The 16,007-nt window shown below is 39.6% G+C and overlaps 1 protein-coding gene across 2 annotated transcripts in view; it reads left to right on the top strand.

The window, feature by feature from the left end:
- The window catches only part of CECR2 (CECR2 histone acetyl-lysine reader), a 127,030-nt gene that overhangs the window by 78,498 nt on the left and 32,525 nt on the right, over nt 1-16,007 (top strand). The window contains exons 3-5 of one of the 2 annotated variants that reach the window (XM_089527743.1): nt 5,677-5,860; nt 9,033-9,166; nt 9,765-9,869. In XM_089527743.1, the coding sequence (XP_089383869.1) occupies nt 9,117-9,166; nt 9,765-9,869 (155 nt within the window). In that variant the 5' untranslated portion in view covers nt 5,677-5,860; nt 9,033-9,116. Of the gene's footprint in view, nt 1-5,676; nt 5,861-9,032; nt 9,167-9,764; nt 9,870-16,007 lie in introns of those variants that run through there. The other variant, XM_089527742.1, reaches the window with a different exon arrangement.

The following is a 16,007-nucleotide window of genomic DNA, read 5'->3' as shown; positions in this document are numbered from 1 at the left end:
ATCATGCCTCTCTTTCTTCATGTTCATACTTATGGAAGAACCAGCCTTGTTTCTATCCAGAATTTTGGAATTCAAGTAAGGTTTTCTTGTTCTGGTTTTGCAAGCAATGTTCTTGTGGCATGTTTACATGCTATTCCACCAAATAATTCTAGTATTCCTTAGTTTTCCCAGTCAGTGAGGGTAGAACCCATTCTGTCATGGATAAAAATGGCTTGAAGCAGCATTTCATTTAGAAAATTTTAAATGCTATCAGTATGGCTGGGTATCACAGTAACTAACTTAAACTGCTACTCTACAACTTTCTGTTCTCAGTCAAACATCTTTTGAGATTCCTAATAACATAATCCTTCCTTTCACTTTATGGAATGGGGTTGGAGATTTTGTATCCATATCATATGCAGGTTCACATTCTGAAAACAATTTCCAAATGGGTTTGCCCCCCCCCCCCCCAATATTTTCCTGATAGTGATTTTCAAAAGAGAGACTCAAAAATTATTATTGCTTTAGGGTTAGGCTTGCTTGTCACAGAAGGCAGGATAAAGCTGAAGCTGAAGGTAGCTGAAATTTTAGTGAAACATCTGGTTCCCATTTCAGGTTCTCATTATAGCTTGAATGAAAGCGACAACTGTGTGGTGGTAGTCTACACAAATTGACAAGAGACCTGGTGTGCTCCACTTAGAACAGAGGCTCAGTGCAGCTTACATTGGGCAGAAGGGCGGAAGCTGGTTTTAGCCACTTAGGTAAAAATCAAAGGCAAATACCTAAGATGATTGGTTGAGTCAACACACTCATTTTCCCAGGGGAAATGGAAACTCAATGCTAAAATCCTTACCATCTTCCAGGAATAGAAAATTTCATGGATCTGTTTGTTTGTTTGCTTTTGAACCGCAAGAAAAATAGTGAAAAGTAGGAAAACCTCTTGAGATTTATGCAGGCCTGTTTTTCAACTGCACCATTGAACACACTTGATGCTGCTGGCTAGCCAATGTATATTGTTGCTGATCAGGTTTTTAAAATGAGTATAATTTGTTATAGACTACCACTTATACTAATGTCCTGATCATTGTGTTAACTAGAATTGGAAGATTTGTTAGCAAAGAACACACACACATTACATAGTGGAACAAATATTTTTGTTGTTGTCTGTATACAAATTATGGAACTATTGATTCCAAGCATGTGGTTCTGTATAATGAATGACAACGAATTACATCAAAAACGTATTAATATGTGTACTTATACTGTATGATGATCTTTAGATGTACATTCTTAACTTACCCTTAAAAATGAAGTGTGTCCAGGAGTTCTAAAATTTAGAATTTAAACAGAAATAATTCCTCAACAGATTGGTGATGTTGTTGATGATAATAATAATAATAATAATAATTTATATTTCCCACCTCTCCCCGTGGATCGAGGCGGGATTACAACCGATAAAATCAAACAACACAATTACACAATACCATAATAGATAAAATAATCTGTTAAAACACGCTGAGATGCAGTACAATCATTAACATAGCCAAATTGTTGTCTGTTTCTGTGCTGTTGAATCAGGTGTAGAAAATTCTATAAGATCCACTATAAAGGATCAGGTGGATAGACCCACTGCAAGAGATCTGTCTTAAGTGCCTTCTTAAAGGCATCTAAGGTGGTGATAAGACGGATCTCTTCCTGTAGGCTGTTCCATAGTTTGGGGGCTGCAGCTGTAAACCATCTATGGGAAGATGATATTCACCTGGGCTTATAGTGTTCCAATAAATTCTTCCCAGATGTTCTGAGATTGTGGGGTGGGTTGTGTAGAGAGAGGCATTCCCTCAAGTAACTCGGGCCCAAGCCATGTAGGGCTTTAAAGGTGATAACCAACACTTTGTATTGGGCCTGGAAGCTGATCAGCAGCCAGTGTGATGATTTTAATATTGGAGTTATATGGTCAGATCTAGATGTATCTGTGACCAATCTAGCTGCAGCATTTTGGATCAATTGAAGCTTCAAAACTTGGTACAAAGGTAGCCCCATGTAAAGCACATTGCAGAAATCTAGATGAGAGGTTACCAGTGCGTGCATCGCTGTTTCAAGGTCCCTCATGGCCACGTAGGGACGCAGTTGGCATATCAACCGAAGTTGGTACCATGTTGACAAGTGTTAGGATTCAAGATTCTTCAGCCCTTTCCTGAAATTTGTGCAGATGCCATTTGCACTTTGCCCAGGATTTGACGGATTTATCTAATGGTCCTTCAAGTTCCCCACCCCACCCCACCCCACCCCTAGCAGATGGCTGTGGGTGAATTTCTTAGTGAGAAATATTCCAGGTTACTTTTTCAATTCTGATAATATAATGTAATTAATATTCCAAAATGCTGTGAACATATGTTTAAATAAACAAACAAAGCCTTTGCTTCTAATAAATGATCATTTTATTTTAGCACTGTAAATGAATTCCCATTTTTCCTTCAAAGTGTGCCCTAGTTCTTAATAAGATTTCATTACATGTAACTTGTCTAAATTTAATCAATTAACTGCACTTTAAAAGGCAGACTTTTTAATTAGAAATAAATATTTTCATCAGTTACAGCCCCAAAAGAAACTAACAGTTTACAGCTGAAACATATTTTTGCCTGGAGTAATGTATTTTTAAATCCGGTTCTCAATTATGCAAAAATTCCAGGCTGAAGAATGGCATCTTAATTAGATTTTATTATGTCAATCTAACTGATGACAATCTTAACTGGTCAGTGGTTTCAGAGAGTGGTGTGTGCCATTAATCACTGAATGAATGGAAATCTGAGGAAATCCGGACCTGGAGTCTCTTAATTGGATCGTTGATGTCAGCAGTTTTGGGTGATGATAAATCATTGGATGTTTGGACATGAAGGAGCCATAAAAGTAATTGTTTTACTACATGTGTATGTCTATTTGATTTTGTTCTGGTTTGCTCAGTAACTGCGGTTGGGATGCTTTTTGCTAACAGGTACAAGAAACGGATAGTTGTACATAGAATGAAGCTATAAATTAATCCAGTACTCTCAGTCCATAATATTATTTGCTAAGGAAGATGTGAAGCAGTGGAATTTTCAGTCTTGGACATCTATTCTTATCTTGATGTAAAATATTCAAAAATATATCTAACAAAGTAGAGAAATGTCAAGTTCTATATTGCAAAATCATCCAAGTTTTATATTGAAATTAACCGATTTGTTCAGAAATGATGCTAAAACTTGATCTGATCTTGGTTTATTACCCTACTTAGTCAGATATGATTTGTAAAATAGCAGAATTTGCCTTATTTTGGTTAAATGGAAAACTACATGTGCTAATGGTTCTCCTTCCACATGTGAAGAGGAAAGAGAAAAATGTACAAACCTGTGGCTTGCCATACTATCTCATGATGCTGAAATAGGAGCTTGTTGTTGCTGTTGTTTGCCTGCAAGTTTTTTGTGATTTACCATGGAGTTTTCTTGGCAAAATTTGTTCAGAGGGGGTTTGAGTGGAAAGCCCTTTCCAGCCCAAGGGCTTGAATTTGCATTGCGAACTGCTACACAAAGCGAGCAGAGTCATTGCTAGCAAATACCTCTCACAACTCACACAGTGTCCCCCCCCCCCCGGGTTTTCTCCCATTTTTTTGTGTGTGTGTTGTGTGTGCTTTCACTCATACAGCATTTTCTCTCTTATTTTCTCCCCTCACATTCACATAATTTCCATCCTACACACATGGTTGTTCAACAGAAATAAAACTACTTTAAAAGTTCTTGGAAGGCAACAACTCATAACTGGTGGGATTTACTCAGCTTGGTCAGTCATCAGCTATGGATGCCTTGACCTTTATGTTTCTTTACCATCTTCTGATCTGCTGAAACCAAGAGCAGATACTTTTCATGCTTTGGAGAGTAAGTGCTGAATTTTGGCACTGGCTGTAGCCCAGACTACTGTAAAAGTTACAAAGAAACAGTAAAGTGTTTGTCAACCCAATTGGTATGTGAGGACTTATGTTTAAATGCTCATTAACTGGGAGGCCTAAATACAGTACAGTACCTTCAAGGCATGAGATCCCATCTGAACTTGGAAACTAAGCATGGTCAATCCTGGCTATTACTTAGATGGGAGATTACCAACAAATACCTGGTCCCAAACTTTGGTGTTTTGGACTTCAGCTCCCAGAAGCTCCACACAGCTTGGCAAACTGTCAGCAATTCTGGGAGCTGAAGCCCAAAAACATCTGGAGGACCAAAGTTTGGGAATCGCTGCAAGACTGTATTTCAGAGGAAGGCACTGACAAAACCACCTCTGACTATTCCTTGCCTAACAAAAACTCTATGAAATTCACAGGATCAACATAATAATAATAATAATAATAATAATAATAATAATAATAATAATAATGTTTATTTATATACCGCTTTTCCAAATTAGATCAAAGCGGTGTACAACAGGAAGTACAATACAAAGTTAAAATAAAACATAACAGGCCTCTCTCCCCCTCAAGATGGTGGTCAGAAGGAGGGCTCTTAGTCTTTCAGGCCAGGCCTCTCTCCCCCCAAGATGGTGGCTGAAGGGAGGGCTTGTCTTCTTCAGGCAGGCAGTTGGAGCTAGCCTGCCTCTCTCCCCCCAAGATGGTGGCTGAAGGGAGGGCTTGTCTTCTTCAGGCAGGCAGTTGGGGCTCGCCTGCCTCTCTCCCCATGCAGCTCAAAGGCATATACACACACAAACTGAGTAGGGAGTAGTTTTTTGTGGGTTTTTAGGGCTATGTGGCCATGTTCTAGAAGAGTTTATTCCTGATGTTTCGCTGGCATCTGTGGCTGGCATCTTCAGAGAACAAACCTGAAGATGCCGGTGAAACGTCAGGAATAAACTCTTCTAGAACATGGCCACATAGCCCGAAAAACCCACAAAAAATTATGGATGCCGGCCATGAAAGCCTTCGACTTCACATTGAGTAGGGAGTGTTATACAGTAATCATATCTGACATAGATACATAATGCTGAGAAACCCTTAATGGGAAAACAATTAATTAGTCTCCCAAAGCAATTGTTCCCAGAATTTCATCTGCAAGCATGTTGAGACTTAGAGAAACAATCATCAAAATAGAAGGAAAACAAAACTCTTTCTTAATTAATTATCTTAATTGAAGTTAAAGGTTTAAATTTTTATTTTATACACTTGGTAAACATGCTCAGTACACTTTTTGGTACTTATGATTTTTTAAATGATATCCTCCATTAAATGATATCTTCTGATGACTAACTTGAGTTTACCAATGAGTAATATAGCTATTTTAATTTTTTAAACCTAGTGTCTCTGTTTCTCTAATAGTTTTAATTCATTAACCATATTTCACTTGAAAATACATTTTCCTGTGCATGACTAAATAAAATTATATATATATATATATATATATATATATATATATAATTCTAACAATTTCAACATGCCTTCGTGGAAATCATTCTAAAAATGTTTCCTATTTAAGTTAAATTCCATTGGAGAAGCAGAGCAGTTAACCCAGTAGAAAGGACTTGGCCAGACTTGACGTGTTTTTCTACCATAGCCTAAACAGTTTTCACATTTACCATCATTCTGAAAAGTCTCATATTTCTCTATCATTGCATCAGATCTCTTTGGCCATTTTTATCAGGTTGAATAAGGTTGTAATGACGTGGGCATTTTTTTAAAATTAGATCTCAGACATTTCATGGCTACCTTGAAGATATCATCAACTATCGTTGGGAACTGGAAGAAGGCAAACCAAATCCTTTACGGGAAACTACTTTCCAAGAGCTGCCTTTGCGCACCCGTGTGGAGATACTGCATCGCCTTTGTGATTACCGGCTTGATGCTGATGATGTCTTTGACCTACTCAAGGTGTGTTGAATAATGACATATATTGGATGGGAAAGATGGGAAGTGGAATGATACACACTTCAATTTTTTTTAAAAAAACACATTTTACTCATTATGTTACCCTTTGTGGAATTAAGGCAGGATACAGACCGCTGCCTCCATTTCCACCAGTGGAAAGCCTCAGCTGCCAAATGGCAAGGCTTCCCAGTGGCAGAAATGGCGCACTCGTGATGTCGCCAGCACGATGGGACGTGCGGACACTATGTGTCCATCGCGTCAAAATGGCAGTGTGCATGTGTACAGGGCGCCGCTATTTTGACGCCCCCATCACATGCTAGGGGTGAGGCTGGTATGGACTCTGGGTCCTCGGCCAACCCCTAGCACGTGACGGGGCGGTGCAAAGGTCCGTTTAAATCAGGCCTAAATTCACTTAAAAGACAGTGTTGTTTGGTAGATTACTTTTGGTATCTATAGTTTTCCCAAACTAGAGAACAGATAAAATGGAATGCATGATATAGAATATTACTCACTGCCTTTGGTATTTCCATTTATTTGTATCTCACCTGTACTTTTTTAAAACTGAAACAAACCTATTTTCAATGTGTACTGCATTTATATTTAGAATTTTTTTTTAAATGAAGGAATTACTGTAGGTTTTGGAGATATTAAGAAACTATCCTGGTTTTAATAGATTCATCAGTCAGGTGAGATCATCTGCGACTAAGCATCAACTCTTGGGAACTTCAGCTTCCTGACATATTCAATGTCTCTAGCTGTATTTTTAGTTCCTTTTTATTAGTTATTTTCACACAGTTTTGTACAGTAACTTAATGAATTAGCTGCTGATTATCAATGTTATGGGTATAATCTAATTTGATTTAATGAGAGTTGATTATTAAAGTCAGTGTAAGGAAGCTAAGAACCAGTGTGGTGTAGTGGTTTAAGCTTTGGACTATGACTCTAGAGACTAGCATTCGATTCTCCACTTACTCATGGAAACCCACTGGGTGATTTGGGGTGAGTCACACACACTCAGCCCTAGATACTCCAATTCAGGTTTTCCTTATGGTCACCATAAATCAGAAATGACTTCAAGGCACACAACAATAGCAAAGAACACCTAACATTCTAAGGTAATACCTTTCTATGAAAACTGTTTTTAGGCCAGACCTTTTTCAATCATGTCTTGATAATTTTGAGAATGTTTTCAAATGGTCACTTGCTGTGAGAGATACCAGTTTATAAATTCACAATGACTGAGCTCAAACCATGGATAGCATTGGAGAATCATAAATAAAAGATATGCCAGAGTACACACACACACCCCATACATGGCATTAATTACTGTTTAAGAAACTAAATTGGCCTTTAATTTTCTGAATGAACAAACTTGTTTGATCATGGAGTGGGGACTTATTCAAAACCATAGTTGATCAATTAAGGTATAATAGCAAGATACAGTTTGATTAAAGCTAGAAATAATGAATTATAGTCCCCTTGAGTGTGCAATTGTCAGAATGTAGTCAATGTGGCACCTGCAGTTCAGAGTAAATTTAACAACAATGTGGGATAGCAGGGGAATTTTAATTCTTGCCTCACCATATGCCCAGATGCTACAGATAATGGTGGTGGTCTGGAAATGCTTGTGGAATAGCCCTGCTTAGAATTATCCTTTTGAAGAGTGTTACACTGGAATTGTCAGTTTTTCTATAAGTATCTTTGAACAAGAGTTGGCAGGAATCCAGTTTTCTGATCGAATTACTTTCTGTCCAGCTCATCCCCAAAAATTTTGATGATGACCTGTTCTGTGTGCCATATTCCCAATGGGTAATGTTTTTCTCAAACTGTCCTGTGTAGGTAACCATTATATTAGAAGATTCCTTTTCATAGCTGCTTGGAGAGATAAGTTAAGCAGTTGTGGCCTCTCTTGTTACTGCAGAACTATTTGTTGTTGTTGTTGTTGTTGTTGTTGTTGTTGTTTTTATTTATATACCGCTATTCCAAAGATCATAGCGGTGAACAGCAAGTAAACTAATTAGCAAGTAAGCTGTGGTTGGAGAAGATACACCTGCTTGCAGCTGAAGCCAAGCATGGCCTTATGTGGAACTTAAGGAGGGAGAGCTCACCTGCTGCTTTGTTATTAAAGCAGTCTTCTATGAAAATCTTCTAAGAATCGACTCCAGATAGTCCTCCCTCTCCTTACCCAGAGACATGTCTTCCCGACACAGCTTCTTCCCCACACAGAGCCTTACACAAGCATTATTTTTTTCTGTTACCTCTGTTCTCAGCCTGTCTGATGAAAGAAAGCAGCAGAGCAGTTCCAATCTTCCATCGAAGTCCCAGCAAAGCCCACAAAGATTAAGCAGGGTCTCAAATTTGAAAGCTTTTTGCAATGCTTCTCCCCAACTACCAGGTGCTCTAACACCTTGCTCCAGTCAATCTGTCCCAAAATGTTGCTGCTCCAAGCCATAGAAACTATGGCCCGTTATAAACGGGCACCCTAGCACGGACTGAGTCTGTAACAAATGGTGGCGGCCGTTCCACACGGCCGCCGCCATCTTGACGTAACGGACGCTCTGTGTCCGCACGTCGCGCCCCGAAAATGACGCCATGAGTGCGCGACTAGCACCTCGCGGCGTCTCTTCCAGGGGGCAAGAAGGAGCGCGATTTTCGCACTCCTTCTTGGCAGCATCCGGGAACCGCGCCGTTTGGCTGCTGCGGTTCCCAGACACTGCAACCGCCAGCGGCGCAAGACGGCCCCTTCTGGGCCATCTGTAACGCGCCTATGTCTTGTAAAATGATCAGTTAGGTTCCTGAAAAGAAGTTTCATGAAACCTGCATCTCCACCATGGTCCTAAAGGCTACTGTTTCCCTTGTCTTTCTTGCACACTAATACTTTGAATGAAGCCCCCACCACCACCCCAAAACTCACATACGATGGCCTGTTACTGTATATGAAGCTACTTGGTACTGTTTGTTTAACTTTGTCAGGAGCACCAAAGAGTGCAGCATCAAAATGGAAATATGGCTGTGAAAACCTGCATTTCATGAAAAGGGAAAGTCATGTTACTTGAGTCATAAATTATTATCTGCCTAGGACTGTGGAAATACTAATACTTGAAAGGGTATTAAGAGACAAGCGATGACTGCTGTTTTTCAACTGTTGACTTCTTGTGTGTGCTTCAAAATACAGGGTTTGGATGCAGATAGTCTCCGGGTGGAACCACTGGGTGAGGATAGCAATGGTGCCCTCTACTGGTATTTTTATGGCACTCGAATGTACAAAGAGGAACCAGTGAGATCAAATGGAGATCTGTCTTCAGACAGGTACACACTTCTCTTTGTCATCCTCTGGTACATAAAATGTGAAACAGAAACAACAGTTAGAATATTCTTACAAGGACTGTGAGATTGACAGGATAAGTAGTTGCCTGATGACTAGTACTGCAGTCACTACTATTTATCATTTACAAATGTATGTTTTAGTGTTTCTTTTTGATTGCATGCACAGCAACCCAGTGAGTTAGCCATTCTTATCCCCATGTTACATATTGGGAAATTAAACACAAGACAAAAATTATGACAGTCACACAATGAATCCACATGAGAGGTGTAACTTAAACCCACGTTTTACAAATCCAAGTCTGATTATTAGGATGATTCTTATGTAGCACAAATCAAGTCAAGCAGGACTTTTGTAGGTCCTAAGAATTTTGCCATTTGTGATGAGAAAGTCCATTTGTAATTCATTCCAGAAAACCAGACATTTTCTAATAGCAACAAGTTGTGCATACTCTTGAATTCATTGTCCACCGTGTAATTGTGTGCCCTTTCTTCTCATGTTATCCTCCTTGGAAACTTTTTAGTTATTTTAGCTATTTATCCAGTTGTTTTAGTTATTCTGTAACTTTTCAATATGTTATAGGGGATGTGAGGCACAAACCGGGACTCCAGTTGTTCCAGGAAAAATAGTGAAAAGACGAGGGCGACCTCCAAAACGGAAGAAATTGCTGGAGGAGAATCTCCTAAGGTAAAAAAAATAAAGACTGCTTGAACTATTAACTTGACATACTTTGGTACCCAATGTATATATTTGTTTTGTGTCATCAATGTATGCAAAGCTTTAGAGAGTAGAATACTATATAGTCTGAATTTTGACATTGGTGATAACTGAGGATAGTTGTGGGATATGAGCAGTAACGATAACAATGGATGAGTGAGTATGGATTGGTGGGCTGCATAGCCTTCTGAAGAGCACTTGAACTCTTAACTGAAGCTTTCTAGTTGTACTGCTCTAATACTGCTGCATCTGTTGTGGGGTGAACTGTGGCTCCCACAGGTGTGTTTAAAATGTGATCAGCTTTGTATTGTATTCTTGGATGGGACTTTGGCAGTAAACCCAGATTCTACCAAAATAGTTTGAAAGAAATGAGCCAAATATTAGTAGTAACCTCGTTTTCAGTATACCTGAAGAGTGTTCAAAATAGCACCAATTCTGTTTTCTTAGTTATATGAAAACCAGCATGGTGTAGTGGTTTGAGCATTGAACTATGACCGGAGACCAAGGTTCAGTTCCCTACTCACCTTGGGTGAGTCACACACTCTCATCCCCAGAAAACCCTGAGACAGGTTCGCCTTAAGGTCCCATAAGTCAGAAATGACTTGAAGGCATACAACAACAAAGCTCCCATGGGAGTCAATTTTGAAACTTTATAACTGTATATCATACACATTATGGGTACTATGAGTAGCATATTGCAAAGGCCGTGCTGGCAGGGTGGTATTTCCCAACTTGGCATCTTCTAAGTATGTTAGATTACAGCTGGCAGGATGTCCATCGACCATAGTGGTGTAAAATTGTAATCCAACACATTTGAAAGACACCTAGTTATTGGGGTATGGAGACTGCTCTAACAGTACATATGATCACTCCCGGTTATGCTCTTTCATCCTCCAAACCATTCTTCTTAGATTTCCAGGAAGCTAGGGCAATGTAATAGAATAGCGGAGTTTTCAAAATAATCTGACCAAATTTGGATAAGGAATCATTATTGAACCTACTGTGTGACTATGATGGTAGTAATTATACTTCTCCGTCACCACTGAATGTTTAAATGCAGTCCAGCTGAGCCTTTCTGAATGGCTTGGGGCCAATGCAGTCTAGTCTTTAGAGAAATGTCAAGGAATCCTAGAGTCATGTCAAGGAATTAGTAGGAGCCCACTGTAACATCTTCTCTAACCATCTGAAGTATACATTTAGATAGTAAGACTGCTAAATTTTTGTAGCAGAGTGGTCTGTATTGGAAGCAGCAACTGGTCTTGAATTACCAAATGAGAATATGATTACAGTGGTACCCCGGGATACGAATGCGCCGCCTTACGAAATTTCCGGGTTACGAAAAAAATCCATTGAAAAAAACATTTCCGGGTTACGAAGGTTATTTCGGGTTACGAAGAAAAATTTGGTGCTTTTCGGCGCGATTTCACACGGAATCGCGGCTTTCGCTATTAGCGCCTATGGGCTTTTCGGCTAGCGAAAGTTTCCGGGTTACGAAAGCGGCAGCGGAACGAATTAATTTCGTAACCCGGGGTACCACTGTACCTGATACTTGCCCTTCTTGGCTTATTGGGGGTCTTAGGGATTACTGCACAACTCATTTTTATCAGTAGCCACTTTTAAAGGTCTAAATGGCTATGACCGAAGATGCCTCTCTCCTTCCATATCAGTCTGCTTACTAAACAGAAATGGGGAAGCCTCTTTTCTGTTTTCTGTCCCCAGGAGTGATATGGTTGGCTGCATCTTCTTTGTTGCCGTTCCACAGGAGTAGTATGCTTGGTCAAGACAAGAGGCACAACTTCCTCAGTGACTGCATCACTACTGTGGAACACTTTGCTGCACGAGGTTCAGATGACTTCATCCCTGATTGCATTCTACCAGCCTGTAAAGATGTTTTTATTTTGGCACAATTTTTGTTTTGACAGGCTTTTAATTTACTAAGTTGAAGTGATTTTATTTAATACTGTATTTTATTTGCCGTGCCTAACTTTGTTGTTGTTTCTGCATTTTACTATTGTAGTTTTAATTAGCTTAAATTGCTTTAAGTAATCCATAGAAAGGTGGGATATAAATCTTGATAATAAATAAAAATGTTGTGAGGCAATTTCAAGTGGTACCAAATATCACAGTCTTAGGCAAGTACTTGAGAGGATGATTACTATGCAACTTCAAGTACTTTTTTGTTGTTGAGCCTTCAAGTCATTTCTGACTTATGGTGATCCTAAGGTGACCCTTTCATTGGGTTTTCTTGGCAAGATTTGGGGGGGGGGGTGGATTACCATTGCATTCTTTTCAGGCTGAGAGAATCTGACTCACCCAAGGTCACCCAGTGGGTTTTTATGGATGAACGCAGATTCAAATTCTGCTCGTCCAAAGTTCTAGTCCAACACCCAAATCACTGCACTGCTCTGGATCTTCAGTGTACTCTTAAATGAACCCATTTACCTGGATCCTTTTCAGTGAGGCTTCAGGTCTGCCTTCCACAGAAAAATTATTTAGGAATGACCTAAAGCAGGGGAAAAGAAAAGGCAGTGCAACCCTGCTGATTCTTTTGGACTTGACAACCATTTAGATATAATCTTCTACTTTGGCATTCTTCTGGATAGACTTTTTGTTTTGAGTGTGATGGACTCTTACCTGTTTCACAGTTGTAGTGATTCTGCTCTTAGGTGAAGTGCTTATTCCAGAGAGAGGTATTGGGGCACTTATCAACATTGCATGTATACTTTGTGGACCTAATAGTTCTACCATGTCCTCTATGCTTTTGGGGGGGGGGGGGGACACCTTTCCTTGAAACCTCTGAGTGAGTATACAGGAGATACGCAACTCTGTGTGTCCTTTATATTGGCTTCAGGTAAGTCAGTAGAAGTGCTGAACTGTTACCTGAAAGCAGTAATGTACTAGATGAAGTCCAACAAACTGAAGCTTAGACCTGAAAAAGTGAAGCTTGTATTGGTTGCTTCATTTGTTCAGTCAAGTAGCTTGCAATCTAGATACAGTTGCATTCCCCTAATACAAGGTTGAAGAATCTTTTTATAAAATCTAAATTGGCCCTGAATAAGCATGTTGGGAGCTGCTTGCCAGCAGTAGGCAGGCTATGGGCAGGAGTGCCCCACTGCTGGCAATTGGTCCCAAATCTGATTGCCCAGATTCCAGTCATGAGTAGTCTTATTCCATCTCTGTTTCACTCACTTTCTTTCATATACATTCCCATTTTCTTTCTCTCATATACACATTTTTCCTGCCTCTTGCATGTACCTTTTCTTTCATTCACATAAACACATATCACATAAAGAGCTGGTGGTGCACTAGTTAAAACTCTCTAATGCAGCCACTCATTCACAAACCACAAGGTTGTGAATTCATTACCAGCCAGGGGCTCAGGCTCAACTCAGGCTTGCATCCTTCCGAGGTCGGTAAAATGAGTACTCAGCTTGTTGGGGGCAATTAACTTACACTTTGTAAACCACTTAGGATGCGCTTAAGTGCACTGATAAGCAGTATAGAAATGTACTTGCTATTGCTATTACTTTCCCAGCAGTAACACACCTGCCTGTCCTCCTGCACAGAAATTAGGCTTTACACAAGCTTTTGTTGGCATAGTGAAGGTTTTTAAAATCTAAAATGCAGTACTGTGGAATGGGGAAACAGGGGAAGTCTCTTATCTCCAATCAGTTGCTAGTCAGGGAAAATATTTCCAGATCTGAGGGATGAGAATAGCTGGGAGAGAACACAAGGAGGCAAAGCTGGTGGGCTATATGCAGCTCATGAGCCAGCCATTTCCCACCCCTGTCCAAATTCATAGTTTCATTGATCTAGTTCTGTCATTAGAAGGTATCTCCACAATCTAGGGCCAGTGTGCCAAATATACATATCCATGGACAAAGATAACATGGTCATGTTCTAGTAATGTCTAGGTTAGATGCTTACAATGTGTTGTGTGTGAGGCCACTTTCCAAGATTGCTTAGAAACTCAATGTAGTTCAAAACACATTCATTGGGCTGATAGCTGGGATTGGTCATTGGAAAGAGCAAGAAAAATCTTCTAAAGGTAAAAGGTAAAGGTATTCCCCTTTGACAAGGTTGTCAAGTCATGTCTGACTGTAGGGGGCAGTGCTCCTCTCTGTTACTAAGACAAAGAGCCAGCCTTGTCAAGGACGACTCTGATTATGTGGCCGGCATGACTGCACAGAACGCTGTTTGCCTTCCCACCAAAGTGGTGCCTATTTATTTATTTGCATTTCATGCTCTCAAACAGCTAGGTTGGCAGAAGCTGGGACTAGTGATGGGAACTCAACCCATCATGTGGCACTTGGGCCTTGAACTGCCAACCTGCCGATCTTGCAGTCAACAGAGTCAGCGTCTTAACCACTTGAGCCACCATGTCCCAAGATTCTAAAAATATTCTAAGCAAATATAATTTATTTGTTAATTTAGTTGATCATTTAGTATCCCTCAATCAATCTCTCACTCTTGTGTGTGTGTAAATATAACCCTACAGCCTCAGCAGCTCAGGAAGCACATTCTCTGCTTCAGAATTCCTACCACAGTAAATTCATTGGCCTTTAATTGCATTAGGGACGAGTTTATCTGGATGTGAAGAAAAGCAAACTCTGATGATGGGGCAGAGAATCATGCTGATTTGTATAAAGGTTCTGTATTGGGATCTTTTTATTTTAAAACTTGCACTAACCCAAGAGAGTGAATTTTTTTATTAGTGATGGTGTAGTAGAAATGAGACATATGATTGTGAGGCTCATGTAAAGGAGAAACTGCAAAAGCTTCTTTGATCACTGGAAATTCCATCCACTGTTGGAATTATGAGGACAGAAGGAACTCCTGTTTTCAGAAGGCATCACTTGGTAAAAATGGAGACTGTGGGGACAGGAAAGGGCATCAGAAGATTGTAGTGAAAACTTTTCCACCTTCCCCTCTCATATTTTCAGCATTGACATTTCCTCATCACAGTATGTTTTCTGTGCAGATTTAGGTGTACTGCTCAGATGCTCAAGTTTCTCTGAAATGGTTTTCATTCTTTTAATTAATGTGTTTGAGTTATAAGGGACCAGAAATTTGTTTATAGTTTGTCTTGTGGTTGTTTTGTGCCTTCAAGTCATTTCCTCTTTATGACGACCCTAAGGCAAACCTATCATGGGGATTTCTTGGTACGTTTCTTCAGAGAGGAGTTGCCATTGCCATCCTCTGAGATTGTGTGACTTGCCCAGCGTCACCCAGTGGATTTACATGGCTAGGCCAGGATTCGAACCTTGGTCTCCAGAGTCATAGTCCAATGATCAAACTACTGCACTACACTGATACTAGAGAATAGTTTGTCTCATGATTTTAAAATTAAGTTGTGTTGCTGTTGTAACATTTGGGGCGCTGATTAGGTATACTTTGTGAAACATTAAGCACTTTAAAACTGAATGGCATATTTATAAAGTATAAACATAGTATACCATAAAGAAGGAATATTTATAATACTAAGGGCTAGTTCCAGGCATGAAGCCAACTTAACAATAAGCAGAGGATTGACTTATAATGAACAGAATTGCATCAGTATAAAAGGGTTAATAGTTAATAGTATCAGATGACCAATGCTATCTGATGGATGACAACCAAGAATCACTGGCCTTCAAGTGTTCCATCACAGATCTGTCTCCGATTAGATGACTAGAAGTTGGAAGAATATAAAACCATGGATATGGAGGGCTGACTTGACAATGATGCGCCTATGGATAGATGCTGTTATATATACAGCAGTGACTAGGCAGGTATCTCCCATGCATGCCTATGCGTTTCTTCCACAGATGTTACGTTTAAGCAGAATGTATAATATTTCAGAGGCATATGAAAGAACCTGACAATACTATAAAATGTGTGATGCATTATTTGCATTGTAAATGTAAAATTAACAAAAGGCAATATGGCTAGACACTGGAAAGTCTATGTTTCTTCATGAAGGGTGTGTGTGTATCTGTATATCTGTACTATATATAATAAAATGGCCTAAAAGAATAATAGAGAACCTGTTTGTTTTTCCTGACTAAATATTCTGAGATCTCAAGATTTAATGAGAGTTTAATTGTAATGTTGATACTAACTGCCTGT

This window comes from Sceloporus occidentalis, unplaced genomic scaffold (genome assembly GCF_023333645.1).
Source record: "Sceloporus occidentalis isolate IW3139 unplaced genomic scaffold, rSceOcc1.0.p SCAF_5, whole genome shotgun sequence".
Taxonomy (NCBI): domain Eukaryota; kingdom Metazoa; phylum Chordata; class Lepidosauria; order Squamata; family Phrynosomatidae; genus Sceloporus; species Sceloporus occidentalis.
The sequence above is the reverse complement of the archived record's forward strand: the minus strand, read 5'-3'. Positions and strand labels throughout refer to the sequence as shown.